The sequence below is a fragment of the Nylanderia fulva genome, unplaced genomic scaffold, assembly GCF_048542155.1.
Source record: "Nylanderia fulva isolate GAGA-0341 unplaced genomic scaffold, ASM4854215v1 Scaffold23, whole genome shotgun sequence".
Classification (NCBI taxonomy): domain Eukaryota; kingdom Metazoa; phylum Arthropoda; class Insecta; order Hymenoptera; family Formicidae; genus Nylanderia; species Nylanderia fulva.
In genome coordinates this window covers 1,346,523-1,373,948 of record NW_028190293.1, presented here as the reverse complement: position 1 = coordinate 1,373,948, position 27,426 = coordinate 1,346,523, and the positions used below count along the sequence as shown (strand labels likewise).

General features: G+C 34.2%; 3 protein-coding genes across 5 annotated transcripts in view; 1 reads left to right on the top strand and 2 right to left on the bottom strand.

The window, feature by feature from the left end:
* The first annotated feature begins 324 nt into the window (after positions 1-324).
* SdhA (succinate dehydrogenase, subunit A (flavoprotein)) lies at positions 325-10,811 on the top strand. Its single transcript, XM_029304647.2, has 9 exons — positions 325-583; positions 3,338-3,764; positions 6,604-7,002; positions 7,315-7,483; positions 7,559-7,725; positions 8,093-8,319; positions 8,437-8,581; positions 8,665-8,969; positions 9,078-10,811. The coding sequence occupies exons 1-9, from the start codon at positions 518-520 to the stop codon at positions 9,162-9,164; spliced, it is 1,992 nt and encodes a 663-aa protein (XP_029160480.2). The 5' UTR covers positions 325-517; the 3' UTR covers positions 9,165-10,811.
* LOC114932452 (uncharacterized) lies at positions 4,488-6,159 on the bottom strand. The gene is made up of 4 exons (XM_029304659.2): positions 5,895-6,159; positions 5,527-5,641; positions 5,236-5,445; positions 4,488-4,646 (listed from the first exon to the last, which is right to left on the bottom strand). Exons 1-4 carry the CDS (start codon positions 6,038-6,040, stop codon positions 4,530-4,532), a joined length of 588 nt encoding a protein of 195 aa, XP_029160492.2. The 5' UTR covers positions 6,041-6,159; the 3' UTR covers positions 4,488-4,529.
* A 264-nt stretch (positions 10,812-11,075) lies between the features above and the next one.
* Pino (protein pinocchio) overlaps positions 11,076-27,426 on the bottom strand; it is a 49,049-nt gene continuing 32,698 nt past the window's right edge. For all 3 annotated transcript variants that reach the window (XM_029304672.2, XM_029304680.2, XM_029304688.2), the window contains 4 exons: positions 18,055-18,127; positions 15,556-15,687; positions 14,289-14,418; positions 11,076-13,811 (listed from right to left, as the gene is read on the bottom strand). In XM_029304672.2, coding sequence (XP_029160505.1) covers positions 13,701-13,811; positions 14,289-14,418; positions 15,556-15,687; positions 18,055-18,127 — 446 coding nt within the window. In that variant the 3' untranslated portion in view covers positions 11,076-13,700. The remainder of the gene's footprint in view (positions 13,812-14,288; positions 14,419-15,555; positions 15,688-18,054; positions 18,128-27,426) is intronic.

Below are 27,426 nucleotides of genomic sequence, written 5' to 3'. Positions count from 1 at the left end.
CTATTCTCAATCAGCTGATACTCTCTAAAGTCAATATTCCCTAAAGTTGATTATCCTTTCTGCCCCCATTACTTGACATTTGTCGCTCGACACGCATGCGTAAAGCGCGAAGGCAGCTGGTAAAAGTTGCGCGCGCGATGACATTTCTAATTCGCGCGTACGCGATAAAAAGATTGAGAATCTAATCGAAAAATAATCCTCGGGGTCCCTCGACAATTCGAGACTCGGGGAGAGTGCACTCTCGATTCGACCTCGTTTGAAACAGAATCCGAAGCGCAAAAAGGGCGCCTTTCCAATTTTTCGAACGCGTTGGCAGCACTGTGCGCGCGCGATTTCCGGCGAGGTTCGGCGTCAGTCGGTGCCGAGCCGCCGAGTCGTGCGGATCGAAGCGAAGCGTGGGTTCGGGGATTCGTCGCCGCCACTCAGGGGGTTAGTCGCGTGGCGAGTGCGTGCGAGTCTTGTGGGGGGCGTATCTCGACGAAGGATTCAAGTGACAAGGACGAGAGTGACAGAAGAGATGAGCGGACTGCTGAAGCTGTCGGCCTCGTTGCTGCCGAGGAATCTGTCCGGGACGGCGACTTTGGTAAGGGAACGTGACAATGCATAGGGCTTAGAACCTAGAAGCTATTGCAACTTCGTCTCCGAATTGTTGGGGGAGAATGACTTTTACAGAGAGAAAAAAAAAGCGAGAAAAAAATGGAGGGAATCCTTATTTCACCGCGAGACGAAATTCGGGGCGAAGTTAGGTCGGTCTCGAGGTGCACCTGGCCTCTCGTGGCCTAGAACCTCGCGTTACCTGGCCTCCTGGCCTAGAATCTCGGCGTTACCTCGCGCCATCTTACAAAAATTCCCATTTTCGCGTTTCCTATATATTGACCCGCGACGCAGATCGAATCCGTCCACCGAGAGACGAGCGCGAATTTTCCGATGACTAGTTATGTAATTTTTTTGCCCTATCGGTGGTGGATGCATCTCGTCGCCGATGCGCGGATCAATTACGTAAGGTGCGCGCGACCCGGAAACGCGCCGTCTTGCCTCGTGTTTCGTGGGTGCACGCGACATCCCTCGCTTTCCTCCCTCTCTATCTCGACGATTCTCCACTGTCTCCTGGGGGGCTCGGATGGAATATTATACATTTATTTATCTATTCCCATATGCTTTGTCTCACAATATGTTACGTCAACGAGGGCTGCTTGCGTCTAACGGTGCTCTCGTGACTCAATATGTATATATATATGTATATATATATATAGTATATCCTAGTCTAGATTTCTCAGTTTTCGTCAACACTTCAATCTCTTGTACTTTGTATCTTACAAAGTTCGGTTAAGTAACTTGAAAATAAAGTTACAAGATTTTTTGATGGCCATCTTATTTAGTTTTCATAAAAGATATTATTTATATTGATATTTGTTATTTTGGTTAATTTAATTGGATTGGATTTAAGAATTGTACGTCGAATAATAATTTTGTAGATAATAAAAAATAATATAAAAAACACTGATATAGATGTTTGACGTAAACTTACAGCGATAAGTGCGAGGCGATTTATTTCGCGGAATCTCGTCTCGATGTCACCTGAATTGATAACGCGAGTTTTATTTTTTTACATCTTCATTCTGTTTTTACAATTTATTTTCTTTCGCACAAAACTTTAATGTATCGAAATAAGTATAAAATGAATTACAACATTATACATATCTATGAAACAACCTTGTGCGATTTATCGAAAAGCGCCAACTTGTTTATCGAGATTGGGTCTCTGATAACAGATCAGAGACGCTGAGTTTTATTAAAAAGATAAGAAAATTTTGAGAGCGCATATATTTAAAGATACTGGCTGTTTTACACTGTTTAATCGCGATACATGTCTCCGTGATATCATTATTTTTTACGATTTTGTTTGCATGATGGATTACAAAGTATCTAGACAGATTGCATGTCTACTTTTTTTTATTAATTTTCAAGTATTGAAACTTTTAAATTTGCAATAAAATTAAATAAATTGGAAAACATTAATTAAATAAATTAGAAAAAATTTGCCAAAATATTTTGAAAATGTAATAAATCAAGAATTTCATATAGGATTCAATTTTTAGCAGCATTTTGAATTTTTTTGAAGTATTGAAATATATTGATATTGCTATGCAATTTTTCGAGCAACAAAATGTTTATTTTATCTTTGATGAATATTCCTATATGCAAATTGACCGATAAATGTCAAGGAAAATTTACGTTTTCCAAACAATCTAGGCGATAATGCAATCTGCAATCTAAGTAATGTTGATTACGTGTATTTCTAAGTGCGATACAATGTGCAAGTATTATTTCAATTTTATGCAAAATATGTAGGACGTGGAATGAAGAAGTTAATTTCGCTATTTGTTTTTTTTTTTCTTTATTGTCAGTTAAATCAATTCTTAGCCAATCAGTCAGTGGATATCACTTTTACATTATTTGTAAAAATAATTTCTCATTAAATTGTTACATAAGAACATTTATAAGAACATTATACTTTTTATCGGCTATCTGTGAAAAACTTTTAACATTACATTTCTAAGATTATTATTCCTATAGATATTCTTTTATATCTTTCAAACGCTTTATATCAAAAAATACTTTGTTTACTGCATTTTAAAAAGAGAAATTTGTAAATTTGTGCGCGACATATTCTTTTTATAATATTCTGGTGACATTTAACGGTATGAAATAACGACACATAAAATTTTATCTGTAACTAACGAATCTTGTACTCGTGTTCATGTCGCACAAATTGGACGAACATAACATCGGACACATATGTATGTACACACGCGATCGCAGCTGCGTGTCCGTGACTCATTATAAATAACGTGTCTTACATAACTCGTAATCCTAAAGGAAATAATTAGAGCTCCTTCCAGCAATCACATGTTTAATCCATAAAGCGGAAAACTATAAAGAGTGCAAATGCCTGTATCATTTTCTTTTATATATTATCAGATATGTTACAACCTATAAGGTTTTTTAATTTTACTTATTTTTCTTTGCTCATCAAATTTATTGAATTTTTTTATCATGTACTCACATAACTCAATTTTTTTATATTTTCATAAGTAAATATTTTTTTATAATTTAATAAACAAATATTTTTTGATATTTTAATTTTATAATAAATTGAATTTATAATTAGCTAATTTTATAATGAGTCAAAATTATATCCCTTTAGAATTGATTAGTTCAATATAAAATAAAAATAAAATAATTAATAAAAGTAAAAATAAAAAAAAAATTTATAACTTTACTGTTAATCATACATATATGCATTTCCTCGTTCTTACTATTTCAATTTCCGCAGAATAAGCTGGGACTGCCGCTACTCAGCAACCGGAAGCTGCATCACACACCGGACGGCCGAGCGGCCAAGATCTCCGACGCGATCTCCAAACAATACCCGCTGGTGGACCACACGTATGACGCAGTGGTGGTAGGAGCCGGTGGTGCTGGTCTTCGGGCGGCCTACGGCCTGGTGGCCGAGGGCTTCAAGACCGCGGTGATCACCAAGCTGTTCCCGACGAGGTCGCACACGGTGGCTGCCCAGGGCGGCATCAACGCCGCTCTGGGCAACATGGAGGAGGACAACTGGCAGTGGCACATGTACGACACCGTCAAGGGTTCGGACTGGTTGGGCGATCAGGACGCTATTCATTACATGACCCGCGAGGCCCCCAAAGCTGTCATCGAGCTGGAGAATTGCGGCATGCCCTTCAGCCGAACCACCGATGGTAAGCGCAGATGTTAATGTCGAGGACTGGTTTTTCTAGCTATTCTCAGAACGAGATATGTCTGCGTTTATATATAATAGAGGGAAAAAAGAAATAGAGAAGATTTAAGGCTCTTGCATGGCTCCTCGTCGACAAAGTTAAAATTGTGTGTCAGAGGCGAGAAAACACGTTAAAAATTCTTGGATACCATTTCGAAATAGAAAGTATTTTGATGAAAACAGCACTTTAGCACAGTCTTAAAATATTTCGAAAACTATCCTTTTCCCTTTATAATCAATCAACATATGTAAAATGACTATAATATGAGGCCTGATCTTTGCGCAGTCGTTCCGAAGTCTGAGATCATTTTTATGGTTGTTGATTGAGCTGTCAAGGGAAAAGAATAATTTTCGAGGTATTTTAAAAGTGCTAAAGCCATCTGAAATAGTGTTTCATCGAAATATCTTTTCATTAAAAAATAACATCTAAGAATTTTCAGCTTTCTCGCCTCTGACGTCATAATCTAACATAGCCGCGGCGAGGAACCTTAAAAAATGTTATAGTAATAGATGTAATAATAATAAAAAATAGATAATGTTGCAAGAAAATACAGAGAATATGACTGAGGATAGATCTAATATAATATTAAAGCTATTTGATACGGTCTTAAACTTTATTCACGTTTTCAAGAATAATACAAACAAATTTTAGAACACTTGATGAAAGTAAACTGAATAACTTCATATGCATGTTTCTTGATATTATTGTTGTTGCAATTTAGATTGTCTAAGAACTCAGATCTGAAATATCCTCGCTAGTCACGCCTGTTCCCGAGGTTGCGGAATCTGATTCCGCGTCGGAATCGTATGTCTTGCTTCTGGAACGCCTTCTCTCTTTTCTTTTCTGAACACATAAATAACATCAAAATATTACAAGAGAATGATCAGTCTAATTTTATATATATATATATATATATATATATATATATATATATATATTCATATATACATATATATATATTATATAGATATTTTTATTTTTAAACAGAGAGAATTTTCTCTTAAAATTTATTCTGAAAATCATAGTAATCGTAAGACAATATAATATTAGAAGAATTTTATAACGCTGATTAATATTTACCATAATAAAAAATATTAATATCTATCACAATAAGATATAAAAATATGTTTGATTAATTTTACTATATACATATTAATATTTTTTATTGTGGCAAATATTAATCAGAGAAATTCTTATAAAATTCTTTTAATACCAATATCGTCTTATGATTACCATGTTTTTCGGGGTAAATTCTAAAAGAAAATTTTCTTCGTGTATAGATATATTTTATATATCTTTCTCATGATGTATAAATTTTTGAAAATTGAATTTTTGCTTTAAATGATTTACTGACATATTTGTTGAATATAACAGCATAATGATGGCGTAAGTTTATGCGAAAAAAATGATAATTAATTGAATAAATATAAACCTCTCGTTCTTTCTTTTTTTGTTCGTTGTCCGACTTTTTCGAGACGTCGCCGTTATTGGGCTTAGTTTGCTGGTCATTTTTATTATTTTGCTGCGATTGTTGCGCTAGCTTAGCCGCCTTTACATAAGGCATCTTCTCTGCGGATGACATTTGTCGCCACTTCTGTCCTCCGAGTCGAAGCAGATCTTTGCTCTTCACTTTATTATAATCCTGTAATTTTTCGATATAACAATAATTTTTTACTTATAAAGCTCGTTAATGTTATTCTGTAATTTTCACGATTATCGTTACCTGCCTGAAATCTTGCATAAAATTGAGAAAGGCATTCGCGCTTCTCCACTGCTTTCTCCGCAAAGGTTTGCTACGCGATCGTGATCGTGAGCGAGATGATCTTCTGTTGTATTGTCTGAAAGTGAAATGCGAATCAGCTTCGTTCAAATATACACCGTATAATTACGGCGAAAGGAAAATAATAAATTGAATTATACGGGAAAAATAATAGAAATAATGTTTGAGAAAATCTGGATTTTTTAAAATTTAATAGATATTTTCTTATATAATTTAATAATGTATCTAAAAATAAATATATTTTCTAGAACAGTTTCTGGACATGTTTATCTGTCGCAATTACACATATCACAGCTGTTTATGTAACTCACTCATTTCGCGTGGATTTACGATTAGAAGGGGATTTCGGTATCAATTGATACTGATTACTAGAATCTCTTTCTTGTGATCCAGTTTCATCACTTCTTACGTCTTCTTTTACTTCGTTATTTTCTTCTTTTCTATTGTCATCTTCCATGATTTAATAATGATTTCGAAAGGTATACGTGGTCCTATCGATAATTATTTATGCACTTATGCATTCTTACTTATTGGTAAGAAGTAAAATTAACAAGCAAGAATTTATCCCTGCAATCGAGAAAATAAAATGCAAATATTTCGAAACACTATATGAAAATAACAAATTTCATCTTCGTTGCTATGTAGTTGAAGCTTGCTACTTATCATCGTATACTTGGATACGTGTTGCAATTATCTTTTTTAATATATTTACTTATTATAATTTAGTTTAAAAAAACTTTTTAAAAAGAAATTGAAGATCTGTGAAATTCCATTACTTATGTATCTTAATAATAATGTTAAAATTGCATTTTAATAAACTTATATATCTTTGCTCAATTTCTAACATATTTTATGTAATTCTTATGTTTTATTTCATATTTTTTCAAATATCTAAAAAAATGGGCATGGAATTCTAAAGAATTTTATTTGTTATATTAATATTAATAAATATAATAATATTAATAAAAATAAATGAATATATATAGCAATTCTAACTTTGAACTTTATCATTCTTATCAGGCAAAATCTATCAACGCGCGTTTGGCGGTCAATCGCTCAAGTTTGGCAAGGGTGGCCAGGCTCACCGATGTTGCTGCGTCGCCGACAGAACCGGGCATTCCTTGCTGCACACGCTCTATGGCCAGTCGCTGAGCTACGACTGCAACTACTTCGTCGAATACTTCGCGCTCGACCTGCTGATGGAGGACGGCGAGTGCCGCGGTGTGATCGCGCTCTGTCTCGAGGACGGAACGTTGCATCGCTTCCGCGCCAAGAACACGGTGCTCGCCACCGGAGGCTACGGACGCGCCTACTTCTCCTGCACATCCGCACATACCTGCACCGGTGACGGCACTGCCATGGTCTCCAGAGCCAATCTGCCTAATCAGGACCTTGAATTCGTACAATTTCACCCCACAGGTATATTAATCATTGCATCAGAATTGTATCGCTCTAACATATTTTTAAATAATGAGGTCTTGAGATAATCAGGTAATTTTTTAGAAATAACAATAGTGATGAGATAATTAATAAGAAATAAAATATCAATAATATTCATATTTTTAATTTATTTAATAATTTATCAAGTTAATTATTCATATTATTATTTACTTTAGTAATATTAATATAATATAATAGATAAAATACTATAGAAATTCTATCTTTTTTTTTAGATATTTCAAAAAAGATGAAATAAAAAATATGAATTACAGAAATTATATTCATCTTCAGGTATCTATGGTGCTGGATGTCTGATCACGGAAGGCAGTCGCGGCGAAGGTGGTTATCTGATAAACAGCGAAGGCGAAAGGTTTATGGAACGTTACGCGCCGGTAGCGAAAGATCTGGCATCGCGAGACGTAGTGTCCAGATCTATGACAATGGAAATCCGAGAGGGCAGGTGAGTCATCACTCGTCGATGTTTTGTATCTTTGGAAATATTCGTGGTAAATATAGTTTCTTTTTCTCTGCTTAGAGGCGTCGGATCGGAGAAGGATCATATTTACTTGCAGCTACATCACCTGCCGGCTGAACAATTGGCCGCTCGATTACCAGGAATTTCAGAGACAGCGATGATATTTGCCGGTGTCGACGTGACTCGGGAACCCATTCCCGTCATACCCACCGTACACTACAATATGGGTACGTAAATTCAATTAATTCCTTTTTAGAAGTTTTAATTGTGAAAAAGAAAGGGTAGTTTTAATTAATAATTAGATAATTTTAAAATTACATTTTACTATCTTGATATTATATCATATGTATCTTGATATTATATATATGATGACTCCAATGCGTGAAATCATCGAAGCGATGACGCCAACATTGGAAATATCGCAGTTGACTTTTTTCTTAGCAAGAAAATCTTCTGAAGTGCAACTATCAAACAGAACATAAGAATGTATTTCTTTTTTTTCTTTTTCTTTTTTTGTTTTTTATTTAAGATAATTTCTATAATTTTTATGAAAAGTGTTAAGATTAATCTGTAATGTAATATTTAAAATTGCAGGAGGAGTACCAACGAATTACAAGGGTCAAGTGTTAACAAGAGAAAACAATGAGGATAAAGTAGTACCCGGGTTGTATGCATGTGGTGAGTCAGGTTGTGCATCTGTTCACGGTGCCAATCGATTAGGTGCCAATTCTCTGTTGGATTTAGTCGTATTCGGACGTGCTTGCGCTAAAACTATCGCCCAGGAGAATAAGCCGGGCGAGACGATCGGCTCTCTCAAGCCTGTGAGTTATTATTTCGAATATTTTTTTTATAAGCTACAAGCGTTTTATACAAGTTACTTTTGATTTAATTATAAGACGAACAGTATATAACAAATGGTATTTGTTTCTTTTCTTTAGAACGCAGGCGAAGAGACAGTGGCTAACTTAGATTGGGTCAGAAACGCCAACGGTTCCATATCCACCGCGGACTTGCGGCTGACCATGCAGAAAACCATGCAGACGCACGCGTCGGTATTTAGAGATGCCGAAACCTTGCAAGAAGGTAAGAAAAGCACGCGCTTATATAACATGACTGCACGTTTGATTTACGAACATTGTGTAACGTCATTATGGAACTTCTTTTAGGCAATCGAAAGATGATCGATCTCTACAAGAAACTCGACGAAGTGAAGGTCGCAGACAGGTCTTTAATATGGAACTCCGATCTGATAGAAACATTAGAGCTGCAAAATCTTATGATCAACGCGATGCAGACCATTGTAGGGGCGGAGAACAGAAAGGAAAGTCGCGGTGCGCATGCTCGCGAAGATTACAAAGACAGAATCGACGAGTATGACTATAGTAAACCGATCGAGAACCAGCAGCCCAAGCCATTTGATCAGCATTGGAGAAAGCATACGCTATCGAAGATCAATCCGAGAACGGGAGAGGTATTTTTTCATTTATTTAGATTGAACACAACTAATGAGATTTAAAAATTAGTTTATCTTTAAATAATCATTTTTAATTTTTAATTTTATAATTTTTTCGCATTTAAGGTGTCTCTCGACTACAGACCGGTGATCGACGTTACCCTCGACGAACAGGAATGCGCGACAGTTCCACCAGCGATTCGTTCCTATTAAATAAATTCTATAAATAGAATATTAAAAACCATCGCCTTTCATCGATCGCCTACGAATTTTCTGCGCAAGATTCTCGATACTGTTTAAATAATCGTTTCAATAATACTTTTAGATCGAAGTAACGGAACGGGAGAATCGTCGTCGCGGCGATCTTTGCTCTACTACTATTACTGTGCGCAGCAAAGGTATTAATTTATTTTACACACATATACAAACTTCATAGTGCACCAAAGTTGATTCTTGTCATCGCTTGCGCCGCGAGTCGCGAGCAGGATTAGTGATCCTTGTAGGATGCTGAGATTATTATCTTCTCGTCTTGTACAGAGGAGTTCGCTCGATCTCGCTCAGCGGAATCGGTGCTTCAGTTTAACATAAAATAATAGTCAAAACTAGAATGAATCGCGGTAAACAGAGGAGCCCGGATATAGAATACGGACATTTTGAGGAAATGCGTTTTTTCTTTCCTCTTGTGTAATATAATACGACGTATCCGGTTACGTATCGCGATCTCTTTGCGTTCAAGCCACAGTACAATGATACTCTCGCGTGCAATGGTGCTTTCATAGCTAAACACAAATGAAGAACTCAATGAATAACATCATTATGCTTGAAGTATAAAAGTATACATTATGTAATAAAATTCTTGTAAATTTTAATAAGAAATTATTAACGACATTCAAATACTCTGCTGGTAGGAGTTTCTTGAATTAATTATTCATCTTCTCTACAGGAATTATTTATTATACGATCATAATTAATTTTCGTATTTTTTATTTATTAACAAAACATTGGTGTTCTGTGAACTATTGCACGCGATAGTATTTTAACACTATACTGCAATTATTACATTATTTTCGATGTCAATTTTGTTTATTGTAACTATGTATACATATATTTTTAGCATTACAGAGATATACAGAATTGTTTGAAAAAATTTATTTTTAAATACTCATTTTTGTAATGTTCTTTTTTTGCAAATTTATGGAAATTAATATTCGCACCGTCTGTTATACTTTTTCGTTTGAAAATTGTTTGAATCATTTGAATATTTATAGATAGATGTTATCTATGTGCAAAAATAATTAGAAGCAAATATTCTTTTAAAAAAACAATCACTTTTGTTGCGGCTGGAATACTTAAATATTTTATAAGAAAGGCGACATAGAAGCAATCCTTTTTGTTAAAATGTTAAAACTAAAAACCAACTATATATATGTATTATTTATTATATATAATAATCTTTTACAAAAAAAACACTGCATCTTTTCAAAGTAATTCATTCTTTTCTTTATTTAAGTCAAAATTATTTTATTATATCTCAAGTTTAGTATTAGATAAGGATAAGTGATAAGGAATTAAATAATGCATATTAAATAAGTAAATAAATTTATAAATGAATAATATTCGTGTAATATTTTAATTTTTTACTAATTAAAACTGTTTCTATGTCGTTTTCTAATAATCGTACTGATAATACACTGCGTAAAATGTGACTTTGAATAATGTACTAAAATACGCGACATATAAATATAAAATATTATCATCTGTATAATTATCTGTAAAAAGATAGTGTGAACGTGCTGCTTGGCATGATCAAAATGTACATAAGATGCGAAAAATGTCAATAAACCATTGATAGATCTTTTATTCAATGGAACTAAATGATTCACTACACACGGTGGATTATTCTGGTATAAGTACATTTTAAAAACTTTACATTTTAAATAAAACTATTTTGCCGCAATATACATATAAAAAATTACATTTATTATAGAAAATATAAATAAGAGTAAGAAAAAGATATTAAAATATTATTTCTAAATCTCTCTATACTCATAAAAGGATAAAAATATTTATCTTGTAGAAGGATAATGATAAAGATGGTAAAACTTACATTAACAAGCCACACAATAGATTTTTGCAAGTATTTATTAAACCCATACTTTTGCAGTATTCGTCATAAATAAGAAGTTTACAGATTAAATAAAAATTACTACCGAGGACACTTTCTAAAGCATTAAACTAAAGCTCGCTGCGAGCTAATACTCTAGAAAAGTTTTATACATTACGGTTTAATTTAATAAATGAGGATGCATTTTGATGAGCATGTATTTTCGCACTCGCAATATATATATATAGTATACATACTGCTGAGGAAAATCGGTAAACGTTCTTTTGTTCCTAATCTCGCTAAGAAAGGGGGACTTTCGGCACGGAATTCTTATAAAACGATTAAAAATCCGGAAAAGTTATTGGCACGACGTAAATGCTTTCCAAGAAAATGACTTGACACAAGCAATCCTGCAAGTGCCATATTAATGACATAATAAGGACAAGAACATTATATATAATAATGGATTGTAAATAACATTAAAACTCATAAATTAAATATTTTTTACGAATACAGACATTATTTATATATTTAAATAATTAAATTTTTTTACAAAAAATATTAAAAAAAAACAAATGTATATCGTGCTTTAAAAAATCGCGATTAAAGCATTGGAGAAAAAATTTGATTTTGATTTTCGAGATTCACTTTTCAAGAGTCCGTGAAATTTTTGGCACTCGCAATCTCTATTTTGTGTCGAGTCTACAATTGAATTGCGTGAGAGACAATCACGCGCACTTGAGACCGAGCTTCTCTTCCAACAACTTAGCGAAGAAGCTCTCGCCGGGAAAGCAGACGATTTAAAGCGAGCAAGACGTATCTTTGTCGAAAAACGCGCTATAAATAAAATCGACTCTTTTTACACTTTCATAGACTCAAGGAGATTCGTTTAATTGATTCCGTTACAATACACAATCGGATTATTATGTAATTGTAGATTTATGCATTTTTCTTCTTTTTTTTAAACATTGTATTAACAATTTGCAACGTCGTACCAACGTGCAAAAATCATTTCGAATTCTCTAATCTGTGGAATTAACATTTCTCGTAATAGATAAACACGGATTCTGTCTCCTATACATTAACACTAAGCCCTCGCTAGAGAGGCACGAAAAACCTTGATTAATTTTTTATAATCGTATACATTCGCAAAGCTCGATTCGCCGATGATAGTTGTGACAATTTATATAAGCGATATATCGAATAATTGTTTCCTTACAATACCGATACGTCGTGCTCTCACGCGAAAGGTCGTCGACAGAACACCTTTTTGCTATCGGATCGCTCGATCGATTAATTGTTGCCTAAAAAATTATTCTAGAATTCACGTAATGCAAACTCGCGCTCGCTTGCACGACCGAGAGGCCAAGATGTAACTTTCGTTACGTAAAAAAAAATAAGTAAAGTGAAAGACCGGCTCCTCGGACTGTTGTAGGAACGACCGAAGATCTTTAAGCTATCGTCATTAAAATTTCGCCGAAGTCGCGGCAATTCGATGTTAAAGAATTGAAAATACTCGTAATAATCAATCTACGGTAAGAAATTGAATTTTTCTATAAGTGTGTGTGAATCGGTCACTTTGTTTCGAAAATAATAATTTGTAAGACAAGGATTGTCTTCAGATAACAGCTAACTATATCGCATAGATGTCAAAATAGCGTTATATTATTTTCATATAAAACACATTTTTAGAAATTACTATTTTTTATTACAGTGACCGGATTCAACAACACGTTCTCTTAAATAACGTACACGGCATGAATTGGAAAGTTCAACTTCTATAAGAGCAATAACTGACGACGAATAAATGATAACAAAATTGATATCTTGAAACTAGGACGGTCAAAATTGATTTGTCTAACTTTTGAGATATAAAGCTGTTTCGATTATAAGATGTTTCGTTCATGTGTCTACGTAAATTTAAAGATTACTCTCTTACCGTGAAGTTTGCATCTCGAATATTATATATACAAACCGTCAGATAAATCGAGATTCACTCGGAATTATCCGAGTGTATTTCGTACAATTCATACCTAACTTTTTCGATTCAATGCTACACATCTCTATCAAACTATCGCGATAGAATCTAAAAAGCATTCAAAGGATCCACTTTGCGGATGCGCCGTATTTTCGGGTAAAAAAAATTCTACAATTGTTGCAGCGAATTTGCAAATTAGCTATCTCCTAATTTCGCTAAGATAATTGCGAACTTTTCATTTAAAAAAATAATCGGTGTAAATCCTCCGAAAGTAAAGTCCATTCTCGATAACAGTTCGAAGCAACGTGTTATAACAGAATTGTCATTCGATACAGAAGAAAGTAGGAATCCTTCGTGGACGTGTAGCTTTGTACTTCCGACGATGATAATGACGACGTTTTGGTCCCCGATATCGAGGGACCAGCTGGATCCGGCTTTATATCTTCGAGGAAAGCCGCAGGAGTCCGGAAGAGGCCTCCTTTCTCTCCCCCTTATCAGCCGCTCTCCACAGGAACATAACGCATATCATCCGCGGTCCACATTCACGCGTTCTTTTTCTCTCTCTCTTTTTCTCTTGAACCTCGCACACAATGGTGATGGGTGACACTAGATGGATGGTGATGGATTAAGTCTTGTGCATGGTTGGCGGTGCTTGGGCCGACGCCGTTCACGAGGTGGCCCGTAGTTTCTCCAACGCAGGCACCAGCGACTCCTCCAGGGAAGGCCCGCAACTCAGCCCGCATTCGCCGACCCATTTCGCCTTGCCACTCGCGTGGGACTGTAATAAAAACACATCATGTATTTTTTTTAAATATACATAATTAAGGCTGCTCGCCGAACGTGTTGAAATTGTGATATCAGAGATTTAATATAAAAAGTTTCGTTTAAATATATGACATCTAAGAATTTGCAGCGTGTACTTCTGACGTCACAATCTAACATAGCCGCGGCAAGAACTCGCAGGAGCTATTCATTATATAATACCCGACTTCTGGACTTTTATTTAAAAAAAAAATTAAATATACGCTTTAATAAACACCATGACCACCTCATCATCAAAGGTCAATGAGGGATAATAAATAACGAATGATGATTGTGAGATAATAATTTACTTAATCAATGATTTAATGAGGGAAAAGAGTATCGCGCCGATCAAAGGTTAACGGTGTAAATATACGATCGGAATCATTGATTTTCTTCCCGTTTGTTCGAGAGGAGAAAGAGGGAATCATCGAAGCGGACACACATAACTTACCATAATGCGGTCGCGCTTCCACGAGGTATGGCAACGTCCGTCGCAGAGCGGGCACGGTCGTTGTAAGGAGTAACCGCCGCACTCGCTGCAGTCCAGGGAGACGTGTTCCTCGCTCCACGACACTCCGCATCTGCGTAGAGAACGAGATAATCGTCGTGAATGTGAATGCCGAACGAGTCGCCAGATGCGAGACGCGGAACTACCGGCTTGCGCGCAAGAAACGCGAGTTCTTCTCACGCAACTTATTATGCGCTCGCGAGGAACTCGTGACTTGCGAATCGCGAAAAAACTGTCGTTCAGAAAAAAATAGTCCGCAGATATATATTGTATATGCTCTCATAACGCTGGATTTTTGTGAGACGAGAGAATTAAATCGTAAACAGAGAGAATTTTCTCTTAGAATGTATCCTGAATTTTTCATATCGTGAGGCGATATATGGTATTGGAAGAATTTCATAAGAGTTTCCCTGATTAATATTCACCACGATAAAAATATTAGCACAACAAGATATAAAATATGTTTGATTAATTTTACTAAAATATATAATACAATTTTAATAATTTTAAAATATATTACAAACTTATACCAAAAAAGTGATAAACATATAAAATATTTTATATAAATTTTACAATGCGGCATAATATTTTAAATCCAACTTAATCGTTCATGATAATTTTAATATGCATAGAATGGTAATTTTCGGCTTATTACCAAACATGATCAAATTTGTAGTAAATTTTGCGGTAAAATATAACGAGAAATTCTCTCTGTGTACAATAAATATGTATAATTAAGAATCTATTATAAGTAAGGATTTTCCTCTAAAATTTTATTTTATTCACAACGATCGTAAAAAATGAGTCTTATAATGCTTTCTCTCATTTTTCCGTGGGATCCGCGAATATTAATTTACATCAAAAAATAATTTATTTTATTTAATTTAATTTTTGATTTATTTATTTTACTTTAATTTATTTATGAAAAAATTAATGTTTTTCTTTCTAGAAAAAAAGTTGAAATTGAGCGTATGTAATTGCGTCACCGCGACACGAATTGAAATTGTTGTATACTCTAGATTGTACCGGATTCCATTGACTAGACAGTAACGTCACTCAATTACGTTGCGTAATCCCTGATTAATTCTCCCACAGTCTGTCGTAGAATTCCCCATCGCGTATCGTCTCGTCTCGCATGTATGTATGCACATAACTACGCGATCGATTTATAAATCGCGAACGAAGTGCACAAATCAACCGTGAGACTTACGTAAAGCAGGAGTTGAGCTGGGCGCGCAGTTCCTCGATCGTCAACATCGTATCCTGGTACTGGGGATGCGAACCTTGAAGACCGTCGTCCACGCTGCCGCACAGACTATGACAGGATAACGAAATGTTGCTCCTGTAAATCGATAAAGTATCATAAATTACACGTTCAACTTAAAATTAAATTAATTTAAAATTAATATTTAATTTAGATTTAATTTAAATTTAATTCAGATTTAATCTTTTCTTAATTATTTTCCTTCTGATTTTTCATTCATATCGCGGTAAAAATTAATTGTATTGTCGCCGATGAATCGAAATAGCTTCTCCGTCAAATAAATTCCGTCGCGCGATGAATTTTTCGTAATGGAAAATTTAATTCCTTTTGCAATTAAGAGTGCCACTTTTGTTTTTAAATTCAATTCTGTTTAATTCAGCAAAAGCGCTTAATAAGCTCCGACCGTACATTATAATTAGATCGAGGGTAAAAAATTTCCGTTACAAAACATCGACCTCAATCTTACCGGAGACTTTACATATCATTTCGAGCGCAAATCATCATTAAAAAAAAGAAAGACGTAACAAGGGAGAAAAAGAGAAAAAATGCCAAAGTCCGACGAGTGTAGACGTTTTTGCCAGATAATTCGCGATTCCCAGAGTTAATACGATTTATGGAAACGATACAGGAGCAAACTACCTTGAACCTGCTGGTCGAAAAACAAGAGTAAAGAATCGCGAGACGGATTAATAATTCGAACGAGTATGCGCGCATATGGTAATCAGGAAGGAAAACGCTTCTTTCACGTGACGACTACGTGAACACACGTGTAATAAGCCAGGTCCGCTCGCATTATGCGCGTATCTGTGCGTTAGACACAGTCACGCAACATACACGAGAGAACAAAGGCCGGAGAGAGAACGGAATCTCGTGAATGGCCGTAAAAATCATACAAAGCTTTGTCAGGTGATGGCACTACGCCAGATGAGTAATTAAACTTTTGCGTCGATAATAATTCTGTCTTGCCGAATTAAATAAAGACTGAAGGAATCAGAATATAGGAAAGATTCTCCAGGGAATAATCCTCCCCTTTCCTCCAAATATATAAATATTATAGTATTAATTAATAAGCTCTCTTTTAGATAAAATCAATAATTTGATATAAATATAATAGCTATAATATACGGAGAAAATTTTCTCTTAGAATTTACTATGAAAATCATGGGACAATGTTGGAAGAATTTTGTAAGTTTCTCTGATCAGTCGAAAATATTTTATATCTTGTGGTAGATATTAATATTTTTTTAATTTTAATGTTTTTTCACATTTTTTTAAAGAAAATTTAATCGAAAATTTCTTGCGTTATATACAAAACTTTATTCCGTCGATTTAATTATTTTATACCATCGCACTCTACATATGTTCAATTCTTATTGTTAATATTTTTTATTGTGGTAAATATTAATCAGAGAAATTCTTATCAAACTCTTCCAATACCATATTGTTCCACGATTACCATAATTTTCAGGATAAATTCTAAGAGAAAATTCTCTCTGTGTAAAAATATAAATATTTTAAATCGTAATCGAATCAGTTAAATTTAATCGTTTTATAATTTTTTACGCATCCATAAATATTTATTTCCACACAAGTGTCCATATGTAGAATTGTGACATTATAAAATAATTATATCGATGGAATAAAATTTAGTTTATGCCGCAAGAAATTCGATCAAATTTTCTTTAAAAAAAAGTAAAGGGTTAAAAATAAAAATTCTTTCTATTAATTATTTAATTAAAAATGAAATTATTTCCTTTTCCATTCTTGATGATAAATAACATTCTTGCGATTCGGCGGCGTATATAAATGCCTTTAACGTTCCTCGATTAATGTTTCCGTCTATTTTGCGCATGCAATACCTTACTTAGGAAGTCGAGTTATGCGTTGCGCACTTTAACGGAAATGAGAAAACGTCGCAATCGCTGGTTGGACTAAACCTGTCTTTCTCTCTTTTTCTCTATATCTTTGCTCTCTATCGCGTACCGCATTTAAGATTGCATCGTTTGCGTTAGCATTAATTAGCCGCGGAATTAACAACACGACACGGCGATTATATAATAACGACCGAAGTTTCTAGGTTTTTTTTAATCCCGAAGTTTACGATGATATATGACATTTTGCGCGTTGAACATTAAACATTATGTCCATGTTTTCATAATAAATTTACAAGATAATGAGCCACGTCGCTGATTGGATATTTAATTGAAAGTGCAGCTGTTTTATATCTCGTATATAAAAATTGAAATATATTTTAATATCGACAAAAGAATTGAGATTCATATATATGATGAGCGAGCGATTGGTTTTTCCGCGGTGAGAAATAAAAATGTACCAAATCGACGCATTTCATAGCAGGAAAATCATTAAAGCAAAACGGACGCCTCGGACAAACATTTGCAATTATAAGTCGCGGTTGTCCTGCGAGAAAGAATTAAATTTACTCACCCGTGGCGGGAGAGGCTCTCGGTTGTGGTTGGCTGCACGGAAGTGACCGACATGTTGCACTGATAAGTGGGTACTGAAACATAAATGAGGAAAATATTTATAGTCGCGGTCATATTTCCAGTCATCATCGCAAAAACCGAGAGCGGTAATGATTCTTAAAAAAAAAAAATTGAAAAAGACGATCTATTTTTATCGAAAAAATGCGCACAAGGTATCAATAATTTCTACGTTTCAAGTTTCACCAAAAGTGAAACTGATGTTTAATAGATTGAGCGTAGAATGTAAAAATAAAGAATGCGTAAGATAAGAAGAGATTGCTTCTATTCCGCCCGAAGGGATCTTATTCTCGATCTGTCATCGTGCAAAGGAAAATACTTCCTTCCAGGAATTAATAACGATAAACATCCTTAAAGCGCCTGGATATGACTTAATCAAGTGTAATTTACATATACGCGGAAAGTTTTGCAAAAAATCGTTTTGCACAAGTTTCATTATAGAATCGGTATTATGATAACAAAGGCCAAGGTTAATAGTTAATATTCCATATATAAGACTTTCGTAATAAGAACAACGCTGTATAATTTATACTCAAAGTTAATATCATACATGTATGGCTGTAAAAAAATTTTTATTATGACGCTGCAGAAATCATTTTTGTCCTACTTTCTCGAGAATTGTATACAACAAAAGGATCTTCGATCCTTAATTCGCATTGGATAATTCTATAAGTAGTATTTTATAATTGAAACTTCGTACGTAAGCATTATTGTGTAACGTTCCTGTATTAGAGTATCAGTGTGTTTATGTTTAGTAATTTATTAGAGTAGCATATGCATATATGTGTGTGTGCTTAACATCATATATGTATAACGATACGAGCGAAGGACACCGCAAGAACGGATTTCACCGCGATCTCACCTTGGCACGAAACCCTGACGTGCTTTTACTTTCTACGAGAAAGCATAGTCAACAAGACCGATATACGTGATTTGCCTCCGTGATATATCGATAAGACGCACTTCTCCATTTCCGTCATCCTAATGAGTTGCGCAATTGAAATGAAAGGACGACTTTGCATTTTTTTCACTTATTGTTCGTATCGCCAATTTTCCGTTCGACCGATATCCGACAGGAAAAGCTTGCCTATAAAATCAATGCGGAAAAAAAAAACAATCCTCTGTTCCTCTGTAAAATAAAAATTAATTCGTAGATACGAGAGAGAGATAAAACGTCGATCGTATAACGGATAAATATAATCCGAGAAATATCCGGCTCGATAAATTAGCCGGAAAATTGTTACAAAATCACAGGTCGTCGTAATAAACGTCGATAGCCTTGCGATCGCAGACAGGTGAAGAGAGAGAGACAGAGAGTCAAGGATTTTCTGTAGCCGACACGTGTCTGACTGTCAGATATGCGGATATATCGCGTATATACGAAACTGTAATGAACTTCAAACTAATATCATCGATAAGAAATTCTCCCTCCCCGATGCACATTGAAAAATAAATGACGAGATAAATTATACAAGTCATCCATATTATAGACACATTTTTCCTGATATTATTGATTGTTTTAAACATGTAAGCAAAGAGGATAAACATAAATGCAAGATGCGTCAAACAAATTTTCTCATCATCATCAACATTCTTATAATCATTATACTCATAATTTCGATGATTTTTTGTCACGTACGCAGAGATAATTTTCTCTTAGAATTTACTCCGAAAATCATGATAATCGTGGGACAATATGATATTGGAAGAATTTTATGAGTTTTTCTGATTAAAAATACTTACCACAATAAAAATATTATTTATATCACAATAAGATGTAAAATATATTCGACTGATTTTATTATGTACGCATATAGTAAAAATTACTATGTACATATTAATTTTTTTTTAAAATAAACAAAAGAAATAGACTAACTAAACGAGCAAGGAAATTATAGATGTTAAATATTTTAATATATTATAATTGAAAGGTAAACATTTCGTCTGTCTTCTTCAATACAATAACGTAAAGATAAAAAATGTAAAAACATGTCTATGTAGTTCCTATCGTAAGTACGTTAGTTATGACAAACAAATATAAGTTTATAATCATATAAAGATTTTTAAATCCGATAAGAATAGAATAAGAGGTGCTATGACAAAATATAAATTTAATATTTATTGCGATAAATATTATTCAGAGAAACTCTTATAAAATTCCTCCAATATTCCTCCATTATTATAAATTATCCTACGATCATAATTTTCAGGGTAAATTCTAAGAGAAAATTCTCTCCGCGAGTAGTAAAAATAATAGAATATACATGTTCGAAAAAAAATGTTTGCATGTCAAGTAAGTTTCGAGATTCCGCATGAGAATGAGTCGAATAATCGGAGAGATAGTATTCGATTATTCGGAAATATTATACATACGTTATCGATTCGCGTGTTTTGTCGCAGAGGTCTCATTAAAAAAAAATACACAAACGAGTAGGATCGATATCTCGCGTCGTCGCCACCTAGCACTACGTCGTACCAAATCGATCGAGTTACATTTGCATTTATTAAAACCCTCGGGGGACCGTGGAATTACGCGTTACACGCCTGTGCGTCGAGTTCTCGTTAAAACCGCGACGGCGTAATCGCTCGTTAAAACCAGTCATCCCGCGCGAGCGTGCGAATTCTCGACATTCCAGGAGATGTAGTAATCGATATATCAGCTCGGGTCGGCGCGCAAGAATGCAAACTAAGACCTCGATGCGTCGGAGATGTTTTAATAATAGCGCGATCCGATGAAAGTGAGTCCGGACGCGAACTCTGAAGCGCCGATATATACCAGGATACACTAATGTGCCCAACTGCAAAAGTGTTATATATTGATAACAAGTTTATCGAGTGCGACCACGTTCGTGCAACGTAGTACGATGATGAGAGAACACACCCACGAGTAGAATTCTTCTCGAGAAGAATCGATAGATTATCTCGTGAAATAGCGCGAAACTTCTTTCTACGGGCGCGCGAATTTTTTTTGATGAATTTATGACATTTCATGTCGCTGCTGCGTGCATTGAAAAAAATTTGTTAACTTGACTAAATATTCTTTTGTTAATTGAACATATAGAAATATTTAAATTAAATATAATATATTAAATTTTAGAAAATACGTATATTTAACTTAAATACTAATATATTTCCAATTAGCAAAATAGTAATTTAATTGACCAGTTTATAGTCAAGTTAATAACAGTTTCTTTTTCAATGTTTATGAAATATACGACTAGAGATTAATTTTTTCCGGAAATGTTTTTGTTTCTCGTAGCACGTGTTTATAAGCAGATACGTGTCTTCTCCGGAGTCGTTCTTCGTTGCACAATTGCACATATTAACTTTTATGTGACCACATATTTTTTCCCCTTTTTTGCGCGGTAACCAATCTCGAGCGATTATTAAAGTTTTCCTCATTGAATAAAATTATGATCGTCTGACCGCAATATCCTATAAAAAATATAATCTCCGGTATCTTGTTTATATGTCATGCACGAAGACTCGAGGAAACCGCAGTTTGCATTATGGAAAGTTATGCTAGTAAATATTTATTATTTAAGCATCCAAGATGTTATCTAACGTAGATCTAAATTACTAATAATTATAATAATTACTCATACATATTTAAAAATCTTTTTTTCATTTAGAATTTGCTTAAAATATATTTCGAGAAATCGACCAATGTGGCGGATTGGAAACAAGTTCTGGAAGGACCAAGAAAACCGCTGTTTCATTCCGATAATTTATAATTTTGGCAGCTAAATGCGTAGTTGTACGAGAATTATGCTACACGTCACAACTAATTCCACGTGGAGCGCGTGATGACAGTGAGTCAGTAGATCAAATAGACGAAGATAACGTCATTTCACCTGCGACGTAGAGAATTTCGTAAATAAAATCTATGGTTTCATATTCAAAAATGCCCAGAGATTGCACAACTTATAAAAAAAAAATTAGAAAACAACAAAAAAATTATAAAAAAAAGAAAAGTTATTGCCCCTTTTTTAAAACAAATCGTCTTTAAAATTCTGCTGAAAGAACACATGATAAAAAAAACCACAAATGAAATCTGATACCAAATACAAAGAATAACAAACAATAAACTGAGATGTTTGCGGCGCATCAAGAAATTAATAATACTGCAAAAATAGAACTGTAGGCTGCAATTATACATATGTATATAGGTATGTATATATACTGCAAACCACAAATAACTAAATTATATTAATACCACTCTCGATTCGTTTCTATGTATGTATATGTACAATTTAATTCTTTTTATTTGCAAGTATCATTTCTGGTAGATAATCCGATATAGGAGAATCGAGTGTTATCGGATAATATTGACTAGATTTCTACCAACAAATAATAAATACTTTGCAAATACTACTTGTATACGTCACAACAAACCTCATCAAATTTCCAATTAACACAAATAAATTATTTAATCAATGGACTATTCATAATAAATATCGAAGAGATATTAGAAAGCTTATAATTACGAAGATTTTTAATGTCGAGATTCTTCAAAGAGCCTATAAGAAAAATTTGCGTTTTTCTTCGTACATATTCTCAGGCAAGTTGGCGCATATGTAAATCTAATATAAAGTCTCGGATATAAATCATTATCTTGTACGACACGTCGTAGGTTGAATTATGGAGGAGATTTTCTGTGACGAAGAGTTACGCTCTCTCGCGAGATGAATGACGCCACAACCGCGACGACAGAGATAACGTCAATTTCACGATGTTATGTGACGCCGTTGGTCTCGAGATTATTTATAACGCCCCTTTCTGGGAAAGAAGATCAGGCGCATATGTCGTTTCACGATAACATTTGCGGAGCCGATCGACGTCACTCTTTGAGAAAATAATATACACAGGATGTGGCTAAAACCATCGCACTCTATATTTGATAGAGCTCTTTGATCGATTCGGATTTAATCAGTTGGAAAACAAATTATTTTCAGAGAATTATATATAATCTTAAAAAAATTAGATGATCTAACGCAGAGAGAATTTTCTCTTAGAATTTATACCCTGAAAAAACCATGGTAATTGTGGGACAATATGCTATTGGAAGAATTTTAGAAGACTTTCTCTGATTAATATTTACCACAAGAAAAAATATTAATATCTATCACAATAAGATATAAAATATGTTCGATTAATTTTACTATGTACATATTAATAATTTTTACTGTGATAGGATAAATTCTAAGAAAAAATTCTCTATAAATGCGTATCTATGTGTATAAAACGTGAAAACACATTTCGGAGCAAGCTAAATATATTTTAAATTACAAAAAAGTTAATTGAATGTGCAAAAATTGCAAAATTCTAATTTTTTATAAAAATATAAATTAGCAATTTTTTCATTTGCATGAAATTGATGCATTATTATTAATCAATAACTAATTTCTTTTTTAATGACTTTTTTAATGACTCTGTTAATAACTTTGGAAAATCGAAATTTTTCTTCCATTAAACGTTAAGTATTTCCGTGGAAAAAACCGACTTTCCAATATCTCTAATATGTACAAATAAATTGAACGAATTAGCCGGGCAACAAATCTAGGAAAATTTCCATTTAATAAGACATCTTTATCGATCTGCTGCTAATTGGTCATATCTCTTTGTTAACGATCGCGTTCTAATTAGAACAGCTATAGCGTACATATGTATTCTTAAGGCAGCAAATTATGAAAAAGATTTAAAATAAACGAAATTAAAGAATAAAATATTAAATTTCTGAAATTAAAGAATTAATAAACTTATTCCGAGGATGACAGAAATATTCTGTTTAATAATATTATTAACCCGTTTAATTATTCGACGAATGCAATTATTGGCATACTTTCTTAAATTTCTACGTATCAAAATTATCCAATGGAAATTTTCTTCACTCTTTTGGCACGTCTGTCTTCTTATTTAAGCGCGTTAATCTGAATCTCGCAGTTTCGCGTTGCACGATGCGATTCCCTTAAAGGCGAGCTCTTAACCGCGCGGATCCATTCTCTCTTTCTCTCTCTCTCGCGAACAATTAAATCCTAAGATTAGCTCGAGACGCATTCGTCTCCTCCGACCTGCTCCGGCATGTGAAACCAGTCCGCGAACCGTTGGCAACCGCCCCGAGAAACGGGCTGCTCGTTTCCACACGAGAATATTTTCGTCCCATTTAGATTCGACGGGAATAGAAAAGAGGGAATGCAAATAGTTTGCATTCGCTAGAGACCGATTTAAAGTAATTAGAAAAAATTAATCGGTCCTTGAATACCAGAAGATTATAGGCGATAAAAAATAAAGTAATTAAATAAAAGTTAAATTTTCCTAAAAATATAAATTTTCTGTGTAATACAGAAATAATTTTGATCGATATGTTGACTGATCTTTTTCACTAACATATCGGAGAATTTTCTCTTAGAATTTATTCTGAAAATTATGGTAATCGTGAGAAAATATGATATTGAAAGAAGTTTTTTTATTTCAATTAATATGGAACATATTTTATATCATATTGTGATGGAATATTAATATTTTTATTGCAATAAATATTAATCAGAGAAACTCTTATAAAATTCTTTCAATACTATATATTGTCCCACGATTACCATGATTTTCAGAGTAAATTCCAAGAGGAAAGAAATTCTCTCTGTATAAATATGAGAATATTAGACAGGTGGAAGGCTTGTTTAAACGAGATAAAATATAAAAATCGCTTCTTCATACATCAATATCCGGATTTTTCTTCAATGTTTACAAATTAAAGGTCGGACACGAGGGTTTCCATCGTCGGCGGCGAGAGGGCAGTGCGAATTGCAGCCTCCCATCGCTTTCCCGTAGGGTGAAAATCAGGCCAACAACCCACGAGGAGTCCGCGAGGGAGAGTGGCGAAGGGGCGTATATCGGGATATCGATCGACACCGGACTATTCTGGATAACACCCACGCGTTCACGTACACATGCATACCTTTGGCTGCGCGTTAAGGTGGTACCAGGGTGGAATCAGGTCGGCTGGAAGGAGACAGGCTTCGCCATGCGAAAGTGCGAAACCAGCTTGCGGTTTTACTCCAGACCGATCGGTAAAAGGGAAGGTTTCCCGAGAGAAGAGAGTTACAAAAATCGCGGGAAAATAAATAAATAAATGGCACACTGAAAAAAATTGGTTAACTAAAATTTTCGACTAAATATTATCTTGTTAATTGAACATAAAAATTATTTAAATTAAATGTTATATTTAACAAAACGTATATTTGACTTAAATATTAATATATGTTCAATTAACAAAAGAGGTAGTAATTTAGTTGAAAGGTTTGGTGAAATTAACAAATCTTTTTTTTTCAGTGCACATAGTAAATAAAAAAATTATTAATTCATGAATTTAAAAAAACGCACAATTATCGAGTCTTGGATTACTCTTTAACAAATTCGATATAAAAAATTCGACATATTAATTTATCGAAGATTACATTCTGTTGGACGAAAAATTGTTTCTCGCGGAATATATAATTTTATAAGTTTTTCTGATTAGTATTTATCACAATAAAAATAATACATATTATGGTAGATATTAACATTTTTATTGCGACAAATATCCGTACAACGAAGGACGACGCGTTACTGCGCATCGATAGATAGAAAGCAATTGCAAGCGAGTGCAACTGCAGCGGAACGCTGGAATGTCGCGTTAACAGGATTGAGAAATTAAAATTCCGCCTTCGGCATTCGCCAGAAACGCTGGGCCATGCTGCCGGTGGCATAACGGGTTCCCCGAACACGTCGCTTCTTACATCGCGACGAGAGAGAGAAGTTGACGACAAGAAGGACTGACCTCGTTGCATTCGTAGCCGATAACTGCGCCATTTGTGTTTTGAAAGTGGTATACCTACTTAAAGTTACGTTTGATGTTTGCCAGCGATGAGTCCCCGACAGTCTCTTTCGATTGATTCTCAATGAAATAGGGTCAATGCGAGCCTCTCACGTGTATGTGTGTGTGTGTTTGTTTCGATAAATCCGGTTAATTCTCATCTCAAGTATACACAGTTTTACGCACAAAGTGTACTCTAACATCATCTCCTTCAGCTCACTTTCTACTGATAATTTTATTTGCATTTATAATCGCGTGAAAATTACCTATCGTCATTTTTCAGGATTTTATTTTTATATACAGAGAGAAGTTATTCTGAAAAATCATGGTAATAATTAATATTTACTATAATAAGGTATAAAATATGTTCGATTAATTTAGTAAAATTTTCTGTGTACATATCAATATTTTCTATGTTGTGATAAATATTAATCAGATAAAATTCTCTCCGTGTATGTTTTACGTATTTTTCTGATACCGAATTGACGTTTGACGAATCCCATCTCAAGCATACAAGCTGTATCAACAAAAATGACATATCTTTCCTTTCGATTTACTTTCCACAGATAATTTTATTCGAATTTAATCGCGTGAAAATTATTTATTGTCTCCAAGATTTTATATTTCTACACAGAAAAAATTTTCTCTTAGTATTTATCCTGAAATTCATGATAGAACACGGTATTGGAAGAATTTTATAAAAGTTTCTCTCTCATTTTTATCACAATAAAAAATGTTAATATCAATCACAATAAAATATAAAATATGTACACTGAAAAAAATAGTTAATTTAAAAATATTTAAATTAAATATAATATATTCACAATCTACCAAGAACATATACATATATTTGACTTAAATACTAATATATATTCAATTAACAAAATAGTAATTTAGTTGAAAGGTTTAGTCAAGTTAACCAATTTTTGTTCAGTGTACATGTTAATATTTTTCATTGTAATATATATATTAATCAAAGAAACTTTGATAAAATTCGTCGAATACCACGATTACCATGGTTTTCGGGATAAATTCTCCGAGAAAATTCTCTCCGTGAAGTACCATCGTGACACTCGACGAAACATGCTGTTCATCATTTATCCACTTTGCGCGCTTGAAGCATTCAATTGAAAAAGATCGAATCGCTCTTAATTACACGAAAGATTGTGTTCTCGTTTTAATCGTCGACAGATCGGAAGTTTTCATCAGAATTTTCCACGATGCCGACAAAGCGTGTAAAATGCGCTTCCGCGATGCAATCTTCCGGTCGATGGCCGCCAGTTGGGCGCCGAGCGAAGAACCGCTCGTCTCGCACACGCAAGAGTATTGATTCTCTTCACGAGCTCGCGTTCATTCGGTCGCTCGTTCGTCGCACAACGACGACTATAACGGAGCAAAAAAAAACCGTGTCTGTGTTATCCCTACGCGATTAAACTGGGGGGAAAAAAAAATAAATAAGCCACC

Coding starts and splice junctions, on each gene's coding strand:
- LOC114932452 (XM_029304659.2), bottom strand. CDS start 6,040: ATGGAAGATGACAATAGAAAAGAAGAAAATAACGAAGTAAAAGAAGAC. Junction 5,446..5,526: donor TTATGCAAGATTTCAGGCAG/GTAACGATAATC, acceptor GAAAAATTACAG/GATTATAATAAAGTGAAGAG. Junction 4,647..5,235: donor AAAAAAAGAAAGAACGAGAG/GTTTATATTTAT, acceptor TTATGTGTTCAG/AAAAGAAAAGAGAGAAGGCG.
- SdhA (XM_029304647.2), top strand. CDS start 518: ATGAGCGGACTGCTGAAGCTGTCGGCCTCGTTGCTGCCGAGGAATCTG. Junction 7,003..7,314: donor CGTACAATTTCACCCCACAG/GTATATTAATCA, acceptor ATTCATCTTCAG/GTATCTATGGTGCTGGATGT. Junction 7,726..8,092: donor CACCGTACACTACAATATGG/GTACGTAAATTC, acceptor TTAAAATTGCAG/GAGGAGTACCAACGAATTAC.